The following is a 22,143-nucleotide window of genomic DNA, read 5'->3' as shown; positions in this document are numbered from 1 at the left end:
CGCTTTACTGTTGATGCAAGTATTACAAAAAATATAAATATTTTCAAAATAAAGTGAAGTTAAGTAAAGTAAAATGAAGAACACGAACAGGTGACATGAAGATAGAAGATGGAGACTCTGCAGCAAGTATCCAAGGTGGTGAAGAAACTGGACCAGCTGCTGCAGCGAGAGAGTCCACCAACAGTGCCAACGCGAGGTTCGTCATCCATCCAGGTATGTGTCTGCTGCTAATAAAGCGCTGACACAATATCCTCACATAGATAACAGACCTTGGCAGCACCGCTGTGACGTTCGGCGAGTCCATCATATCTTGTCTCTATTAATAATAATAATAATAAGATTTGGACGATTTATACAGCGCCGCTCTTGTGCAAAATCACCTCATCTCTCCTAGTCTATTTTAGTCTTTTCTAGTCACTTCTTATCTATTCATGCCACTTAGTGCATCTTCTCGACCCTTTTAGACTCTTTCCTGGTTCTAATACCTAAATAAAAATCCTACAAAAAAATAAATATTACAATTTCTTCTATTGTGTCGTGATCCAACGATTTCATACCTCTGTCTCAGACCTATAGGGCTCGCTTATCTCAGGCTATCATAAACAAAATCATGAACCAAAATCGAAGTGAAGTGTGAGTGTGTCATCTTAAACAAAAAACATAAACAAAAACATAAATTTTAAATAACAATAGTTATGTACGTACTTACCTCACACATCAACAGGTTGTTGAACGCCACAAATACCAAAAAACAACTTGTTCAAAAGATTTTTTTTTTCTATATATTTAAAAATAATAATAATAATATTTAAAAAAAAAACCTTTTTTTGATTTGACTGAGGATTGTATCTTCTTCTCAGGGACTGGAGTCAACCACGCTAACAACCTCGTCAAATGCCAATCGGGTAGGACCAATATTTATTTCGTGTATTAACTGCTGTAATGTCATCTAATTTCAGAAAAATGCATTTGTGGGTTCGCCACCAAAAGTTGATAGAGTGCATTGTCATCGACAACGAGTCTATCTGACGTGTTTCAGCTCGATTAGATGTCAGGAAATGGGTTTATGTGCATTTCCAACATTTGCTTCAAATTCAATGAATTTGGTTCACTCCCGAATACAAATATTCAAATAGATGTTTTTAAAAATAAAATGACTGTTGTTATCGCATTGAATTTCTGTTATTCTTATCGCATTGACATCCTGTTATTGTAATTTGGCCAGTTATTATACTGTTAACATGATTTTACTAAATTTAATTATAATTATGAATAATGCAATGCTGGGCAATCAGGGCCGCCGCTAGCCGCTCGAACGCCCGTGTACATATCCGTCAATGCCGCCCCCACCCCCCATCCGTACTTTACTTACAATCAGGGCAGCCGCTAGCCGCTCGAACGCCCGTGTACATATCCGTCAATGCCGCCCCCACCCCCCATCCGTACTTTACTTACAATCAGGGCCGCCGCTAGCCGCTCGAACGTCCGTGTACATATCCGTCAATGCCGCCCCCACCCCCCATCCGTACTTGACTTACCAACTTTAAGAGTTTTCACCAAAAATAATTAATCTAATAATCACTGATTACATTTATTATTCAGAGGAATTAGTTGCAATAATTACTTGAATAAATCGCATATTATAACCGTGAACAATCAACGTAAGTTACATTAGATGCCGTATAAACCGATTCAGTAAAGCATTCGACAAAGTTAGTCTTTATCACTCTTTGTAAAATAAACTGGTTAGTTAGTCACAAGTTATATAGGGCGTGCCACAAGGATCGTACCTTGGACCCTTACTTTTGTAGAATTTTTCTTTATATATTGCTGACATTCTCAAATTTTATATTACAATTCAATCTATAGAAGTTTGTGAACTCTAACGATAAGACTTATCACCTTATCTGCCTAGTGTTTTGATAACGAAATGAAATAGTATGTAGCTAAGTGTAAAGTTATCATTCTCTCTAAGAACACCAAAAAAACTCTATTTTCATACGAGATACGTTGAAAGAAAAATTAGAATAATATTCAACTATAAATAACTTTGTAAAAAATCAAATAAATTATTCGGTTTGATTGTGAGATCAACTAAACCATTTAAGAATTCTAATAGCTCTATATATCTTTTCAATTTACGGAAATCGCAGTATGTTGTCTGTAATAGTCTGGATTCCGCATTGTATTATGTTAATATAATATCTAGAGTAATCTAGAGAATCTGTTCAAATAAATATTTCGAGAATTAATCTTATATGTCAAGTGTCCACCACCTACTTGACAGTTACCAACATAGACTTACATAATGTTTCAAATAAGAGAGAGAGAGAGAGAGAAACAACGGAATATAAATGTTCTCTGTTTTATAAAAGTGTGTATAATCATGAAGATAGTAATTTAATCAGTCAAATCAAGTAACATATCAGGCTCAAATCCACAAGAAACCCGAACAAGTTATATACCAGGCGCATATCCACGAGTAGCTTGAAGGGGTTATAAACCAGGTCCATATCTACGAGAAGCCTTAAGGGGTATATATCAGGCCCATATCTACGAGAAGCCATTAGCCATTTTGTTAATAACACTGCATATTTTAATGCAATACCTAGATTGTCTAGGTAATACAAGTTCTTGCCAAATCAAACACATTTTAAAATAATGTATGGCTTGTTTCAAAATATATCTCCATATTTCTGTGCCACTTGAATAGTGTTTATTTAAGATAGTTTTCTCAGGGAAAGCATGTCAGAAGTTAGGAGGGGTGTAGTGAGGTGGGGGGAGGGCTAATGAGGGTTGACCCAAAACTAAAATTTGGTACGTTGATATGGCTACATTTCGGTAAAAAATTCGGGATCTACCGAAAAGAAAACTTATTGTTATGAATATGTATTTGTCACAATGTTACGATACTTACTTAGCCCATAGATGTGTTAATAGGCTGTTATTGTGTGTGGTTTTTCTAAGTACATTATTGACTGTTAATATGATTGAATAGTGGGTGGCCAAGTTTGACTTTGTTGGTCTTTGAAGGCCAACGCGCCAGAGTCCCTTCCAGTGGTTGAACTGGAAAAGAGCTCGCCAAACCGACCTACCGACGGTAGAGCATAATTCTCCATTCAGGGCGGGGAAAAATATATCCCATCTACATGATGTTTGAAAGGAAGTTGCAAGGTTGTAGAATGAAAGTAATCTGGATAAACTTTGGACTGGCCGTAACAAGTTATATTTGATAAATTTCACAGAGAAATACAAAAAAGGTGAAAACTTACCCCCATCGACCAGAACGTATTATCTATCTACCCTGTCTAAAATAATAAGAACGTATTTAGTTATGAGGAACGAACACTGAGTGCCGCGAATGGCGGAGTAGATGAATCAGCCATGTAGCTAGAGGACGGCAGCATCAGGATGTGGCTGGCCGACGGCCCAGTGTGGTCCAGCCAGTAGGAGTAGACGGCATCAGAATGTGGCTGGCCTACGGCCCAGTGTGGTCCAGCCAAGAGGAGTAGACGGCATCAGAATGTGGCTGGCCTACGGCCCAGTGTGGTCCAGCCAAGAGGAGTAGACGGCATCAGAATGTGGCTGGCCTACGGCCCAGTGTGGTCCAGCCAAGAGGAGTAGACGGCATCAGAATGTGGCTGGCCTACGGCCCAGTGTGGTCCAGCCAAGAGGAGTAGACGGCATCAGAATGTGGCTGGCCTACGGCCCAGTGTGGTCCAGCCCTGAGTAGACGGTTAATCCGTAAGTTGCCCTTCCACGAGGCAAGGTGGAACTTAATAATGCTCTGAATCAAAATGCACACGGCGAAAACAGTTTATCGGCAGAAATAATCACCGATCGCTTGGATAAACTATGATTACCCCCACGGCCACACATGGTAAAAACGTTTTCATTATTCACGCCACCCGGGGCGAATTCCACTCGCGGGAAATATGACTAGACTTCTAATCTCGAAGCACAAACTGAACATTTCGGTATTAATCGCAAATCCATGAAATAACTTTCGATTAGAGCCTCAGACCTCCAGAAATAATAATTGACCCCCCGACCGGACAGCCTGTCTCTCCTCTCACCGGCCGGGAAGTGCCACCATCTTGAATTTTTTCTCACTTCCTGTTAAAGTTCTAAGTTGCCAGAGCATAAACAATAGACAAGATAAATCACAGATTTGACAGGTTCTTACTTAGAGTGAAAATCGTATGTTATTTTCATAACATTACCCCGGTCGCCCCCAACGTGTTTGCCCTCAAACACAAGGAGAACAAAATAAAAGCCTGAGCTAAGAGATACCCTAACTTGGTCTGATGGGTTCCTAAAACATACATGATATAATAACATAAAAAAACGAGTTATATAGCAGAAATGTACTAAAAGTAATAGTATGCTTGCAAAAGGGTGTGTCACAAAATCAGTCGCGCCCATCATGCGTAAGACATGATGGATGAGTCTGCGGCGCATCCAATTGAAGTTCAGAGTATTAGATATAACAAAATCAGAACTTAGAAATAAAGACCTTAAATTGTACACAATTAGCAGTAAGAAGATACGTGGACGGGGCCCGTAATCACCCGCAGCATGTACGACGCTGGGTGATGTATTCTGACTCTCGTCTGGGACTACCGTAGACGTAGCATCTATAACAGAATAGAACTTAAAATTAGTATACAAATATTATCACTAAAGCATGACATCAATATACATCAAAACATTAAATATGCACAAAGCATCACTGTTCAGATTCACTTTTTTAAATAAGCCAAAGTAGGCTACAGTCGTAGATGGTGTACCATCTGCACTTTATCACTGATTCTAAATCAATTTTGGAAAAGAAGAGTTCCTCTATAGAAGAGAATTCCTATCTAACTCCCTAAACTGGTCTCGTGGGTTTAGTTTTTCTGACAGTTATACAATAGAAAACAATATATAAGTTTATTTTACCATTGGTATATGAAATACAGGATATAACCAACCATTGTAAATGAATGGTGTTATGAATAGTCTTACAATCATCGCAAAATGATGCCACATTATTTAGTAAACAACCATCGTTAAAAATGGTGCCAATAGAATTGTTAGCGACCATCGTAAATAAATGGTGCTATAAATAGTCTACAACCATCGTTAAAAATGGTGCCAATCAATTAAGTATTCGTCTTTTGTCCCCGAGGGTTCAATTTGTAAATTGTAGTATTAGTGTAACTAATTACCGAGGTTCTCACAGGAACCAATCAATCACTAATTTATTTTTAGGATTGATTTACATTTTTCAAATGATGAAGTTTTAATATTATATAAATTTATTAATATTAGTTCAGTAGTAACTTGTTTATAGAAACTTAACAAGAATTTTTTGTAATAGTAAAGATACTTACATAGACAAATGGGCAATGAGACCTATGTAAGCACAATATATTTAAACTCGGAACATCTTGAAATACTGGGCGAATAACTCCATATGTTTTTACTTAAAGTAATACAATATAAAGGTATATGAACACAGTTCATATGATATTAAGCTTAGAATACAAGAGGATATGCGGGTTCATATCGTCGTATAATCCAAGTTGACATAAAAATAAACTTAAAAATAAATATGAGCTAAGTTGAACTGATCGTGACCAGAAATATGTATGTATTTGTGTTTCGAAGCATCTCACATTTGTATATATATTTTATAATCTACCAAATTTTAACTTATTATTTTAATGAGAAATTATACTCGAGTAATCAACTGGAGTAAAATTAATTTTCCGTAAAGGACAAACTTAAAAATATGTATATTTTATAATCTACAAAATTTTAACTTATTATTCTAATGAGAAATTATACTCGAGTAATCAACTGGAGTAAAATTAATTTTCCGTAAAGGACGAACTTAAAAATATGTATATTTATTAACAAATACTGGTCATAGCAATCCGGATGATCAGGCCGAACTGAAATGAGCAGTATTCAGAAGATTTATTTAAAGATAGCACCTGTAAAGATGGCCAGTCTCCACACGATACTTTATGGTAGAAGACTAAACTGGTATGTTATCTGATTTTACTATATCTTTGACATGAAAGTCACCAGTTTCCTTACCATTTAAATCAGCCAGTGTATAGACTAGGTCTGATTTTTTTTTAACAACAATATTTTGAACAAAACGAGGTGCCAATTTTTGTGAAAAATAGTTCAAAGCATTGGATAATACAAAGTTTCTTCTCCAGACTACGTCTCCGACCTGAAAGGTAACGTTTCTTCTCCGTAAATTGTAGTGATTAGCGCCTTTTTTAAATGCTGCAAAAAGAGCGTTTGAGACTTGTTCATAAATTGTGGACAGTCCATTTAATCTGTCAGTGTAAATTTTGAGATGAGAGGAATCTTGCGGACTGGATACTTCATCTGCTAATGGATTACGGTGGAGATCCCCATCTAATATTTGTTCTCTACCGTGCATAACAAAGAAAGGAGTAAATCCTGTAGTACAATTTACGGTATTATTCATTGCCGATTGAATTTGTGGGAGAAATTTGGACCAATTACGATGATCTGATTCCACTAATATTGATAGTGCCGTGCCTAAGGTTTGATTATACCTTTCAACAACATTGTTCTGAGGTGTGTACAGTGAATTGTAAAATGGAGGGCTTATATTGTAACTTTGTAATAGTTCTTTAAATTCTTTAGAAATGAACTGTCTCCCATTATCACATACAATGGTACGCGGTACTCCGTGTACAAGGAAAATATTTTCCTCTAAATTTTTAATAATACTTCTCGCGGTTCCTTGGCGTAGCGGGAATAACCAGGTATATTTAGAGAAAACATCCACGCATGATAATATAACTGTAAAACCTGAATAACTTCTAGGCAGAGGGCCTACTAGATCCACTGATAACATCTGCATAGGTCTCGTAACTTTTTTATAATTTGAAGAAATTCCATTAGGCGGGGCTGTACTAATTTTGTGTGCTTTACAGACGGCACATTGATTTACGAATTGTTTCACCTCTTTGTACATATTTGGCCAGAAATAACGGAGTTGTAATTTTTTATAAGTCTTAAAGACTCCTGGGTGACAAGCACGAGAGGATTCATGTGAGTCTGACAAAATTTCCCTTCTGTTTTCCAGAGGGACTACTTTTTTCCAAGAAGTATCTTCACACAGAGGTAAACGGGTTTTTGTGTGACGAAACAATTCATTTTCACGTATCTGAAAGTTTTGAAAACGCTGAGGACATTCTTTGCAGCCTCTCCAGATATCTGTATACCACTTATCGGTGGACAAATTAGATTCAATGACTGCTATTGTAGCTTGGTCCATTCTCGAAAGTACGTCCGGGACGATGTGTTGTGTGCCTTTACGATGTATAACATCGAAGGAGAATTGAGATAAGCGAGAACTCCAACGTGCAAGACGTCCACTAGGGTTCGATAAAGATCCTAACCATTTTAAACTAGAGTGGTCAGTGATAACAGAAAAATGTGCCCCTTCTATATATGGTCTAAAATGTGTGACCGAGTCTAATACTGCTAACAGTTCACGCTCTGTGATACCGTAATTACGTTCATGTGTATTAAGGCACCTAGAATAATAAGCGATAGGGTGTTCTATCCCTTCAATTGATTGTATAAGGACGCCACCTATACCCACAGAGCTTGCGTCACAATGAATAGCAAAAGGCTTAGTAAAGTCTGGACAACTAAGGACAGGAGCAGTCGTAAGTGCTTCCTTTAATTTATTAAACGCTGTTTCAGCTTCTTTCGACCATTTAAATAAACTTATTCCTTTTTTTGATCCAGTAAGTTTTGACAGGGGAGCAGCTATACTAGAGAATCCTTTTATGAAACGTCTAAAATAACCACATAGCCCGAGAAAAGCTCTTATTCCTTTAGCATTTTTAGGAATTGGAAAATTTTTTATACTTTCTATCTTAATTGGGTCGGTGCGAAGACCTTTGGAATCCACCATATATCCCAAGTATTTAAGTTCTGACTTACAGAATTCACATTTTTTTAAATTAATCGTGAGACCCGCATCTCTTAACCGTTCAAAAACTTTAATTAACAGTTTAAAATGAGATTCTAAATCTTCAGACACTAAGATTAGGTCATCCAAATAACAAAATGCGTTCTCATCGAACTCTGGTCCAAACAGAGCGTCTGCTAGTCTTTGGAGTTCACTCGGAGCGTTTTTTAACCCGAAAGGCATCCGAGTGAATTCGAACAAACCGCGACCGGGCACGACAAAAGCTGTCTTTTCACACGAATCTTTGTCTAGGGCGATCTGCCAAAAAGCCTTTGACAAATCTATTGAGCTGATATATCTGGCTCCACCAAGCTTGTCCAGTATGCGAGAGATATACGGTAACGGATAACTGTCCCTAATTGTAAGATTATTGATCCTTCTGGAATCGAGGCAAAAACGACCCGTTCCATCTTTCTTTGTGACTATTAATACTGGGCTAGACCAAGGTGAGCGTGAAGGACGGATGACTCCTAATTTGAGCATTTCATCTACTTCATTATCTAATTGTTTCTGTCTAGCAGGAGAAAGAGGGTAATATCGTTGTTTAACCGGAGGACCCGTAGTAATAATTTTATGTTTGACTAAGTGTGTTAACCCTAAACCTTTCTTTTCAAAAGAAATGGATTCAAATTTCTTAATAATTTTGGTAAGAGTTTTATTTTCCTCCTTGGATAAGGAAGAGGCTGGCTGAATAGCTCTCAACTCATTGATATGACCCGTTCGTTGAGGATTGGGTTCTTTCGGAAAGAGTTCCGGCGCGACTTGAAACACTTTCCAAAAATTTACTCCTAAAATAAAATTAGGAGATAAAGAAGGGACGACGTAGAAAAGTACATTATGTGTTATAGACTTGTACGTAACTGGCAATGTCATTGTACCTAAAACACGCTGATTTGTTCCATCAGCTGTAGAAATATTGAAATCAATATTAACTAATTTATAACCTAATTTTAAGAAAACTAAATGAATATCTCCTCCTAAACAGGAGATTGAAGAACCACTGTCAAGTAGTGCTTTATAAAAATTATTTCCAATAAAGATATCCGCAAAAGGTCGATTATCCCTTTCAAGCTCGGAATCCTTCGGCGGCGGTACCTCCACCTCAGAACTCGAGCCCGAAAGAAACTGTCTAACCAAACGGAGCCAACTCTGCCACTCGCATTTCCTCTGCGCAAAGGAAGGCGCGTGAACAGAGCGACTCACATTTAGTTTTTTGATTCTCTATATTTTAAAGAAGCAACCCTAGGTTTAGAGTTGTTGTGACTCTTCTTCCTACATTCCGATAGTAGATGCCCCCTTAATTTACAAAAAGAACAATAAATATTGTTCCCTGAGGAATTTGATTCAGTATGACACATCTCCTTTTCTCTATTGTCATTGGAAGTTGGTTTTTTCGAATGATGGTTATAAAAAACCCGAGAATTATTATTGTTTTTAGAATAATTGGCATTATGTTGTTTATTATTATTATTTTGTTTATAATTATAATCCGTTGAACGATTAGTGTGGGTACCACGATAAGAAGGGTTATGATTGAAACTGAAATTATTATTACCCCATGAATTGGTATAATAATTTTTTGTATTATCTTTAAGTTGAGTATTATAAAAAGAAGAAGAAGATTTATTTTCCCATAAATTAGACGTTGAATAAGACTCCAACTTATTTGTAGCTTCGGTTAATTCTGAAAAAGAATTGAAGTCCCGAGACGCAAGAAGGTTGATATAAGTAGGTAATAATGCCGTCATACATAATTGTAATAGTTCAGAGGTAGGTAATTTGGCATCAAGCATGTTGTTATGCTTCTGCATTCTCAACGTAAATTCGAAAGCAGACATACCGGCAGGTTGTTTCATAGAGAAAAGTTGTGACTTTAATTCTATTTGTTTAATATTTGTTTCGAATTGTTTTATAAGTAATGTAGATAATTCAATCCAAGTTAATTCGAGAGTATAGATGGACCTAAACCATAATAAGGCCAAACCCTCTAAAATATCAGGAAAACATCTTACTAAGTCAACATGACTGACGTTCCTAGTTCTACATTTTTCTTCTATTTGAATTATAAAGTCCCTTACGCAACTATTTCCATCAAATTTAATCTTCCAATCATTAATAGTACTTAAGGATGAAGAAGAGGAAGGATGTGATTCGTTATATATTACTTTAGTATATTTTATATAATTTGTCCCAAATTCGTTGTCATTGTCTGGGTTAACATTCCCCTCGTGATGCTCTAAAACTCTTGAAATCTTAATATTTTTGTTATGCCTTCTGGCCTGAGTTCGCATTTCCTCTAATGTACTGTCCGGTGTAATATTTCTGGATAAAAGGTCCGAAGACAATTCCTCCTTCGTTTTACCATTGATGTTTTCTATTATTGTCGACATTTTGAAGTTTACTTATGAAACCGCAAGTATTGAATACAAAATGATTATAAATTAGCTAATGACGATAGCTATGAATATATTGTACTCCCGCGAGGCAAATATATAATTAAATGCACTTATAAGCACTGTATAGTATTGGTTGCATAACACAATTATCAAAACTTTCAAAGTGTATTATTATTTTGACAGTTGTTGTCAAAATCGCGATGTTTGTTTACGCTTGACATTCCTAGCTGTCAAGTTGACACATAGTATTGTGTTGCCCGTAAAATAAAATAATATTGCCCGTAAAATAAAAATAAATTATAATAATGCGTACAAATCGTTATTTATGTTGGTTGTACTGATGGCACTTTAATAAGCTCGCACTGTTGACTGACATTTATGTACCTAATAACATTTATAGGTTATGTTTTATGTGAGACACGTCGAAACAAAACAAATACACATGATTACTAAAATGCTTGCAACTTCGACTCAAAATCAAATAATAAGAACAAATACGAACCAACCACGTTGATGCGCCATGTTATGAATATGTATTTGTCACAATGTTACGATACTTACTTAGCCCATAGATGTGTTAATAGGCTGTTATTGTGTGTGGTTTTTCTAAGTACATTATTGACTGTTAATATGATTGAATAGTGGGTGGCCAAGTTTGACTTTGTTGGTCTTTGAAGGCCAACGCGCCAGAGTCCCTTCCAGTGGTTGAACTGGAAAAGAGCTCGCCAAACCGACCTACCGACGGTAGAGCATAATTCTCCATTCAGGGCGGGGAAAAATATATCCCATCTACATGATGTTTGAAAGGAAGTTGCAAGGTTGTAGAATGAAAGTAATCTGGATAAACTTTGGACTGGCCGTAACAAGTTATATTTGATAAATTTCACAGAGAAATACAAAAAAGGTGAAAACTTACCCCCATCGACCAGAACGTATTATCTATCTACCCTGTCTAAAATAATAAGAACGTATTTAGTTATGAGGAACGAACACTGAGTGCCGCGAATGGCGGAGTAGATGAATCAGCCATGTAGCTAGAGGACGGCAGCATCAGGATGTGGCTGGCCGACGGCCCAGTGTGGTCCAGCCAGTAGGAGTAGACGGCATCAGAATGTGGCTGGCCTACGGCCCAGTGTGGTCCAGCCAAGAGGAGTAGACGGCATCAGAATGTGGCTGGCCTACGGCCCAGTGTGGTCCAGCCAAGAGGAGTAGACGGCATCAGAATGTGGCTGGCCTACGGCCCAGTGTGGTCCAGCCAAGAGGAGTAGACGGCATCAGAATGTGGCTGGCCTACGGCCCAGTGTGGTCCAGCCAAGAGGAGTAGACGGCATCAGAATGTGGCTGGCCTACGGCCCAGTGTGGTCCAGCCCTGAGTAGACGGTTAATCCGTAAGTTGCCCTTCCACGAGGCAAGGTGGAACTTAATAATGCTCTGAATCAAAATGCACACGGCGAAAACAGTTTATCGGCAGAAATAATCACCGATCGCTTGGATAAACTATGATTACCCCCACGGCCACACATGGTAAAAACGTTTTCATTATTCACGCCACCCGGGGCGAATTCCACTCGCGGGAAATATGACTAGACTTCTAATCTCGAAGCACAAACTGAACATTTCGGTATTAATCGCAAATCCATGAAATAACTTTCGATTAGAGCCTCAGACCTCCAGAAATAATAATTGACCCCCCGACCGGACAGCCTGTCTCTCCTCTCACCGGCCGGGAAGTGCCACCATCTTGAATTTTTTCTCACTTCCTGTTAAAGTTCTAAGTTGCCAGAGCATAAACAATAGACAAGATAAATCACAGATTTGACAGGTTCTTACTTAGAGTGAAAATCGTATGTTATTTTCATAACATTATTTATTGCCAATTTCAACGATAACTATGGACAAATTGTTTGCTAAACAATGCATGCATTAAATCCAATGACAATTGTAATGCTGGAATGATTAATGATAACGATTTAGAACATTCCGAGTTCTCTGTATTTGCCGCCCCCTGAAAGTGCCGCCCGTGTGCAGTGCATGCCCTGTTCGCAAGCTTACGGCGGACCTGTGGGCAACCAGAAAAACTTTAAATCGTCATTTTTAAAAAGGTAGTTTAGGTACATCATTAATTGATGAATATTGAATAAAATTTTACGTTCATATGGTTGCACTGACTTTAATACATTATTTTAGCGTTTTGTTTTGAGTTTTTTTTGCAGAAAATCAACACAATTTCTCTAATTTAGACAAAATAAAATTCCAACTCTATTGTAAGGTTATAAATACATATTGATTGAACTGGTAGAAGAAACAGTAATAAATGACACAATCAAATATGTAGTTACTCGATTCAGGTCATGTCAAAAGTGGAGATATCAGAAGACGCAGTATGTTGGATGAGACAATGTATAAACTAAATTATAAAATCGTATTAACACTTTCAGTGTATATTATTTGGGTTAGTTTGTGTGCCTTTGGATACCGACTGATAATTTACCTAACTAAAATGTATTATTTTCCATTAGTGCTAATGGCTAAAAAACACCAGATCCATAAAGTGTAAAGTAAGCAGAACCTTTGTTTTCTAACATGAATGACAGCAATTCTTTAAAGTTTGACATCTTAAAAGATTTGCCATTCCGGCTTGAGATTAGATAATTAGATAAATATATTATAATAAGTTTCTATTTATTTCTTGTGGCAATTAAGTTAGTGGCATGACAATTTTTCAATAATAATTAACTATCTATTATTTTACAGTAAAGCTTAACACAGTCGGGTGGTTGAAACAAATTCCCACCTAACAGAAGCCCGCCTCTAGAATATAAATATTATCTATTTGGTTGTGTATGGACGCCACTTTCAAATGTATACCTGTAATAGGTGCTTTATTGCATATGTCCCTATTTTCCTTTACATTCTGTTTTAGCCATAATGCTCTTTTTTACAAGTCTTATTTATATACATTTCTTCCCATTGGTTCCGATAACGTCTTTACAAATGTCGTATTCCGTAAAACCTGATTTCTCTTCAAGTCATTATTTATTAATCAAATATTATTGAACACCATTGACATTTTCCATGTGTTTTTTTAAACTTTCCACTGTGTATAAATGATTTGATTATTTACACCCATGCAATAGATTATGTCCTCAAACTGGAATAGAGTCCTCAAAACTGTAAAGGTTTTCCAAATGGCATTCTTTTGTTTTGGTGAAATATTTCATTTGCTTTAATAAGCTTTATTCGGCTTCATTAAGTTTCACATTTGTAACGTTGTTGCCTTCCGTCCGTATTCGAATACTAATATTATTAATTCCGTTATGCTGTTATAAAATATATGTGGAATCAATTTATTATATTGTCGCGTTCTTGTTTTAAAAATTCTGTTTTGAATTCATTACTTTTCCTTCCGTTTATATTTTCCAACAAGAACGATCATCGTTGACAGATCTCGCATATACCACATTATACAACATATACAACATTTTTTTATCGTTAAAAAGTCCCTCTAGACAGCATACCTAAAGAAGACAGGGAAATTAATTCCTTAAATAATTTCAAGTTGCTTTCTGTTTGCGAAAAAATGACTGGCGTTACGATAAGAATAATTCGTTGTCTCTTTCATACTCCAGTGTACAGATAAAAAACTTTATAAATATGACTGCTTGGCTGTTTCCATTCATTGTAGATGTAACATCGTAGAGTGCGGTACATTATAGAGTACGGTTTTAAAAATAACTTCACTTCAAAGTATTTTTCAAAATGAGTTTCTTATCAGAAATCGCGTTCACTGTGTTAGTAATTACATCTTTAGTTTCGGGACAGCGGCAAGGTAAGAATTATAATAATATTTTCATACTTTATAAACATACCCACTTTAAATTTTCAATATGAATTCTGAATAATTGTTTTTTTCTAGCTTTTCTTTTATATATTCAAACTGATTGATAATACCTTTGAAAGGCGAAACATCTGTCACGCTGATTAATAATTACACAGAACATTTATAAATAAGCATTTTTTTAAATGAATTAAATAAAACTATTGTTTATTGAGTAGATTAAAGAAAAACTTCAAATTAAAATAGAGTTCTGAAAATTAAACTTGATAACAATAAATAGAATATAATGTGTTTTCTATTTATGGGTACCTAGTATCAACATTCAAATGCAGTTTAATAAATTAGACTGATTAATTGTATTTCAAGTCAATAGTTTTTAAAAAGACGTTTATTAATACATTTTTTACAAAAAAATCAATTCGACACAAATACTTACAACACTGAACAATAGCCGATAACAATTACCGACATTTATTGAATGCTAATTTTTCTTACTAAAATCTGTCATTTCGACAAATTTAATGCTGTTTGTTAAATAAAAAGTCTGTAGTATTTTTTTTAATCAATACGTTTTAAATTAAAAAAAGTTTTTTCGTGTATGTTTTTAACTCAATTTACTTTTTTACTTCACAAATATTGTTACGTAAATCCAATCTGGTAGGATTTATAATATTATGTAAGAAGTATTGGATGATAGGTGACTGGAACTTTGTTATTTAGTGGAGTTGTCTGCAATGGTCACTTCCTAATTCAACAGTCAATTGAAAAATGTAAATCTTTGTGTTCATTTTCCTACAATCACGCACACAGGATGTTGCGGCCAAGTTTACAGAAATATGCGATGCATAATTATTGTTTAAAATTTTTAAATTCTCTGTAGGTATGAGTGAAAACCAATTTCAAAAAAATTGGTTACTTAATTAGTGACCTAAATATTTCGTTATTTTTTGAATACCGCACAATAGTCCCAACTGATAACATATTATTGTAATCATCGTTTTTCAGTTTTCTCGAAAAATGTCGACATTTTGATTTTAGTTTATTAGGGAAAAAACGAACACATATTTTATCAAAATAAAGACATAATACATGGTTGCATGAACCAATGAAATTTCCGCATAAAATACAAAAAAACATAAATAGTTATACAGTAGAACCTCGTTTATTCGAAATCCACGCGACATCAAAAATAAAATTTCTAATTAACGAATTCCCACGAAATTCGAAATTTTATGAAAAAAAAAAATACGCCGAAAATCTCAATTTTTTTGGCGAAAATTTCGAATTACGCGTTTTTTAGACCGATCGGTGGCCGAGTTGACATCGCGCTTGGGTCCCACCCAGGCGTAGTGTGTTCAATTCCTCGACTAGCTAAGTCCTCCATCACAACACAAGCAACATTTTCAGCTTACTGTGGTGGTAGTAGGAGATTTTCAAATATTGTCAGGTTATTCGTAACCCGGGAATTTTTGTCTTTCTTTTTAAAAAAAAAAAAAAAAATATATTAGAATTATCGAGGTTCGAATTCACAGGGTTCTACTGTACCACTTTGCGCAAAGTTTTTCATAAATAATTTGATTTTGTATAACCATCTCAATTTTTTCATCTAAAACGACCGGTGAAAAATATTAGCACCAATGAATTATTTTAATCCTATCAAGAAGCTGTCCGTTTCCTATTGTTTTTCCTTCGTGAGGTGCAATCTAATGACTTGTGATACACTTAAATATTTAACACACTTCTGTGATCCTCGCGAGGCGTAGTCCGTTTCTGTACTGTTCCTGCCGCGAGGTGCAGTCCTTAATATTGGAAGGTTTGTCACGATTTACTCATTAACTCTTATAATGTAGAGTGCTTGAGGCAGTACCAGTAGAGTCACCAGTTGAAGTAATTACATACCATTACATAATGCTTCTCTTTGTCTTCTTGGAAACTCTTCTATAAATGTATATTTTTGTGGTGCGCCACTGGTCTCTATACAAAATCCATGCATTGATATCTGCTAAATCCTAAATGTTACAAACTGTTGCCAGCAAGATTCTGCTTTCCCGATATATGTTTTCTCCCTCTGACCAACCAAATAAGATTACCTCTAATATGAATATCCAGGTCTCCTTTTTCTGTCACAAATTGACATATTAAATGACCGTCATCTTTTCTTAATACTAATACATACAAATGTATTACCAAGAGAACCTCATATCCGTGTGAAAATAATCTATTAACAAAACACTAATTATTCAATAAATAAATTAGTACAGCACCCTTGAGGTAATTTTTCACGAAAATGACGCTATGTAAATTAGCCAAATATTATATTATAAAAAGATAAATTATTTTTTGGTCATTCTACCGAATGTATTAGCGCGTTTTTTAATGTTAAATATTTTTTGTATTATTAGATTAAGGACGGGTTGTTTCGGAGAATCTGAACAATTCATCAAATTTCAACGTTCATTTTCGGGTTCTGTGAAAGACTTATTCAAGTTCTGTTTTTTTATATCATTGTAGGCTAGTTGCTTGACAAAACTGAAATAAAACCAGAACTTGAAAAAATCTTTCACAGAACTTGAAAATGAACGTTGAAATTTGATGAATTGTTCAGATTCTCCGAAACAACCCGTCCTAAGTGACTTACTAAATAACTAACCAAGTTTAAGTTTTCATTTGAAAACCTTCAATTTTTTCCGAAATAATATATATTTTGTGGTCTGCTGGAGTCTTTTTTGTAATCAGTGATTTTCGAACCACAAAATACTGATTATTTTGGAAAATTCGAACTCAGTTAGTTATTTAGTAATGCCACAAATTTAAGCTACTTGTTCTAATAATACAGTTAATATTTAACATGAAAATCACTTTTTGACCTGCTCGGGGGAATGATTCTTTTATGAAAAACATTCGACCAATTTTCCAATTCAAAATTTTTCGATATACCAATTTTTCCAAAATAATTTTTTTCACAAAAAATAAAAAATTTCCAAGCTTCACATAATATCAAAAAAAAAAGATTTTCGATTATACAATTTTTCGGGATTTTTTTTTCCCAAAAATAACAATTTCCCATCATGGAAAATTTTTAAACATAATATCAAAAGATAAATATATTTAAAAGAATTTCCCGAAATTAAATTTTCAGATTTTCTTAAAAATAATTGATCTTTTAATTTATTTTTTTTTCAAACTTCATACAAAAACTATAATAATTCTTTTTTTTTTTAATTTCCCCACCTTTTTTCTGACAAATTTTTCCCGAGGAAATTTTTTCAGCAAAATAAAGGATCCAGAATCAAAAATTTCCCAACAGAAAAAAAAGTATTCCAAGATGAAAAATTTCCAAACTTCGAATAACAAAATCAAAAAGAAAACTAAACGTAACGTTTTCCAAAATTAAAAATAATAATTGTTCTGAAAAAACTAACTTGCGAACCCAACATCATATATGACTATTTTCCTGTCATGTTTATTTTCCCGGTGACTTTGCTGCAAGTCATTTGAACAAGTCATCAAATTTCAATGTTTATTTTCAAGTTCTGTTATTATATCATTATTGCTACACAAAACCGAAATAATAATAGAACATTCAAAGAACTTGAAAAACGACTTTAAAATTTGATGAATCGTTTAAATCCCATGAAACAACCCGTCCTAAGATTTATACCAAAAACTTCAATGCCCTGACTTGAGTTGACAAGTCTGGCAAATTATGGTTATGGATTTTATTTCAAAATAAACAATTTCGGCGTAATTCTTTGATTTCTCAAGTCTTTTGGTAGTAAATTTCTTAGTTAATTGAAACTCCAAAACTTATATGTTAGTATTTATCCGTCCAGTGGATTTAAAATGAACCAAATAACACGTACATATATTACGTAGGCATTCACAAATGGTTTTTATTTGGTACCTATGTGATAAGTCACTTTTTGATGTTTGAAAAAAAAATTTACAAAATCATTTATGTTTCCAAGAAAATCGGAAAATTTTTCGGTAATTTTTTAAAAATGTTTTTATCTTTTTTCAATTTCAATTTTCCATGTTGTGAAATATTTGTTATTCTTACGGAAAAAAATCCTGGAAAATTGTATAATAAAAAATTTTGTGGGGAAATCTTTATAAAAATGTTTATTTTTTGATATTATGTGACGTTTGGAAATTTTACAAGTTGAAATTTTTTATTTTTTGTGCGAAAAATTCTTTCGGGAAAATTGGCATATCGAAAAATTTTAATTTGGAAAATTGGTGGAAATTTTTCATAAAAGAATTATTCCCAGAGCAGGTCAAAAAGTGATATACATGTTAAATATTTACTCTATTATCAGCAAAAGTATCTTTAAGTTGTAGCATTAGTCTGTTTAACTTACACATCAATGAAACTACAAACCATGCAAAGATAATGCTCGCTTTTATTTTGAGAATTGGGGCAAAGTTTAAAAATGTGTTAACTTTAAAACATCTATATTGCTCATTAGTACGAAGTAAATTAGAATATAATTCAACAGTATGGTCACCGTTCTACAAAGTTCATTCTCAAGCCTTAGAAAAGGTACAAAATAAATTCCTTGAGTACATCAATTTTAAAATGAATATGTCCATCGAATTTATAAATTATAATAACTTACGTACCGAAACCAAACTTCTCAAACTATCAGATAGAAGATTTTTAACTGATACATTATTTTTATTCAAAATTATCAAATCGCTAATTGACAGCCCTGAATTATTGGAATTAATTTATATGAATGTACCTGCCAGACAAACTCAAATCAAAGACACGTAATGAAAAATGAAGACTCGCAGATAACAGCTCAAATAAAAAAAGATATTCCACAATAACATGTAGTGACTCCACATGCTATGTAGATTTACCGGTTGTTCTACGAGTTTCCGGACACCGTGTACATCCATGAATATCATTATACCCGTCACACTAAATAATGTTATTACAGTAAAAAAAACATTTGTTTTATTCTGTATTTTTTAATCTTAATAGTTGAACCATTTTTTAGTCTATGAGTTGAACCCTTGAAATTGACGGTTTCCGAAAATCTTGTATTAAGGTGAAATGCAACGTACGTTATAATATACGTATCCATAGATGGCGTTGATTTAATTATTGTATTTAAATTCACTCAAAACCCAATTCTTCAAAACAATTTATTCATATTGCGTATGTACGGGCGCAAACAAATAATTTGTTTTAATATTTAAAAGCATAACTTGCCAAAAGTGTATTTTAATTATTTTATGAAAATACGCTTTTTGTTAGTTTGTACATTACATATTATTATTAACGTATTTTCAAAATTGGAACTGATTTGTCAAGAATTCAGACTATCCTATGATTGTTCACGGGTGTGCGCTAGTTCTGTACTATTTAGATTAATGCCTAACTAATTCATATAATGCCTATAAGACAAGTTTGGTTTGACACTATATTTCCTACAAAGATAGACAGATAGTTTATAATATGTTATTTTACCGTGGACGGAATGTATATGTAATATATCTTTTAATATATTTATATGTCTATATTATAAAGATGTCTCCTGTGACAGGTTTCTCTATCTGCACAGACAGGCTGAGCCACAGCAACGCGTGGCGGGGTACAGCTAGTAATAATTTTTTTTAAATATAAATCAGCATTATTTGCGCCCTTCATTTAATATTCTTAGGAACTTGAGGAAAAGAAAAATGGAATCCACCTCTGGTCTGGAGCCCCAAAATGCTAAAATAAACCTTGTCTTTGCGCAAAAAGTGCGGTTTCGTTTGACAGATTCTCCTATCTTAATAAGCGGATTGCAATCTTTAGAGCACAAGCGATAGGTGAGAATGCTATCCTTGTTCTACCGGTATTTCAATGGAAGATGCTCCGAATAACTAGCGTCCCAACCGCGCTTCCAACATTTGTCATATGAAAACAGGTAGTTTTTACGACTCGTTGCTGAGGTTAACCGCTTAGCTGTGAATGATTTCCTACAACAAAGTTTTCTTCAAGACCCAGGTTCATTCATTCAAAGATGATATATTCCCCCAGGGAAATTATTTTGTGAAATAATCCTGTGTGGAGTTAATGTAAAAGAACGAATTATTCGCAATGAGATGGCCAAATAAAAAACCACCTGTAATCGTGAACTAATTATTAATGATTGGTAATGTCCTCAACTAGGAATCCAGAGGTCGCGGGTTCTTCTCTTTTCTGTCACTTGTTCTCACTTGGTTCTGATATAATGTTGCAGGAGACCTGTGTGTCGTGGCTGAAACCGTTCAGCCTGGCGTCTGCACACATTTCTTCAAGTGCCCCGTGGTCCTGGAAGCGGCCATTCAAGGAAAAGCAGCACAGGTGAGGTCACATGGATAGTCTTGTATAGTCCCTCTATGCTTGTCAACTTAATCCGTAAATAAAATTATCTATCAAAGTTATTATTATAGGTTTGGTATTCTTATGTAGTTATTTTACAATCAAAAACACAACAGTACAAGATCAAAATTAATGCTATGCATAAAACCTTGTCTTATAAACATTAGTAAAGGTACGGGTTCAATTCCCGTTGGCGGCATTTATTTTTACTCGGGAGATATTTTCAATTTGTATTGATATTTCAGGCGACTAATGATTGCTCAAAATTATTTGTTATCCTTTATGCTATGCATAAAATCTTGTCTTATAAAAATTAGTTTATCATTAAAAAAATAATAATGAAATAAATGTTCTAAAAACCACAACACAGAACAATGAATATAGTAGCAAAACTATTGACAGTTATTAAAGATAAATATTTTTTTAAACTTACATATTAGCAATAATCTCACAAGGAGTGATGAATAAAAATGAAAGAAAAACCTCACAAAACTCTGGAATAAAATTCCTTAAATTGGACTAACCAATAATGATAAATGTATAAAAGCAATCAATTATTGTAATTATTTGAGTAAAATCTTTACTAAAAATAAGACAAAAGAGAAAAAACTTGGCTTTTATCAAGTTAACCGTTCTAATTGTTCATCACATTACATCGGGCAAACTGGTAGAGCGTCCAAAAGCTGCTTACGAGAATACGTCACCAATTATTGTGTGATGATAAAGGTGAACTGTCCAATGTTGCGTCACACCTACTAGACAACAAACACTCGTTTGACAAAGACAGAGGTGAAAGTTCTCCATACCTGTAATAAAGGACAAATCATTACAAATATCCCGCCTAACTTTAAAGTGGACCCTAACTTTGTAATGAACAAACAATTAGAAGCTTATACCAAGTCTCAGCTCCTAACTCCAATGTAATACTATCACCTATATGCCAACTGGGACTTTAGACCCCTTACTAATAAATGTGTTTTAAATTTTACACAATCAATAAACACCAATTTATGTATGGTAAACGGTTGTTTATTAGTTGCGTTAAATTATAAACACTTTTATCAGTAAGGAGCCATTGCAATATAATTCTTATTTTAAATTTGAAAAAAAATGTTGCATAAAATATAATGATTTATAATTAAGTAGGTAGCTATCTAAGTAACTACTTAAAAATGTTATGATTAGGAAATTTTGATTTTGATTTATTAAAACTCCTAAGGCCTCTGGCTTATTTGTCAGAAGGTCAGAGTAATTTCAATAAAATCCAAATAGTATTTCCAAACTGTTTTTGAAAAGTGATGAAATACATTTTCTATTTTTTGTATGTTATTAAATTATTTTATTTATGAAATATAAAATTTGTTAATGCAAACATAAAATAAGTTTTGAAAATGGCTCACCTTACGTTTTTTCTAACTAAAATTGCTGTTCACGAAATAAATTATAAAAACACGCATTTTATTAGAAAAAATAAAAATAAATTTACAAACGTTACTGTCACCTCACTTTTTTGTAATTTCATATAAAAAGTTGA

The 22,143-nt window shown here is 34.2% G+C and overlaps 1 protein-coding gene across 4 annotated transcripts in view; it reads left to right on the top strand.

The window, feature by feature from the left end:
- The first annotated feature begins 14,106 nt into the window (after positions 1 to 14,106).
- LOC149414421 (CLIP domain-containing serine protease B4-like) overlaps positions 14,107 to 22,143 on the top strand; it is a 69,732-nt gene continuing 61,695 nt past the window's right edge. For all 4 annotated transcript variants that reach the window (XM_089644367.1, XM_089644366.1, XM_089644365.1 and 1 more), the window contains exons 1-2: positions 14,107 to 14,242; positions 20,488 to 20,591. In XM_089644367.1, coding sequence (XP_089500493.1) covers positions 14,173 to 14,242; positions 20,488 to 20,591 — 174 coding nt within the window. In that variant the 5' untranslated portion in view covers positions 14,107 to 14,172. The remainder of the gene's footprint in view (positions 14,243 to 20,487; positions 20,592 to 22,143) is intronic.

The sequence above is a fragment of the Hesperophylax consimilis genome, chromosome 20 (genome assembly GCF_061612785.1).
Source record: "Hesperophylax consimilis isolate HC1 chromosome 20, BYU_Hcon_1.0, whole genome shotgun sequence".
NCBI classification, from domain to species: Eukaryota; Metazoa; Arthropoda; class Insecta; order Trichoptera; family Limnephilidae; genus Hesperophylax; species Hesperophylax consimilis.
Note: the sequence above shows the minus strand (reverse complement) of the source record. Positions and strands in the feature narration are given on the sequence as shown.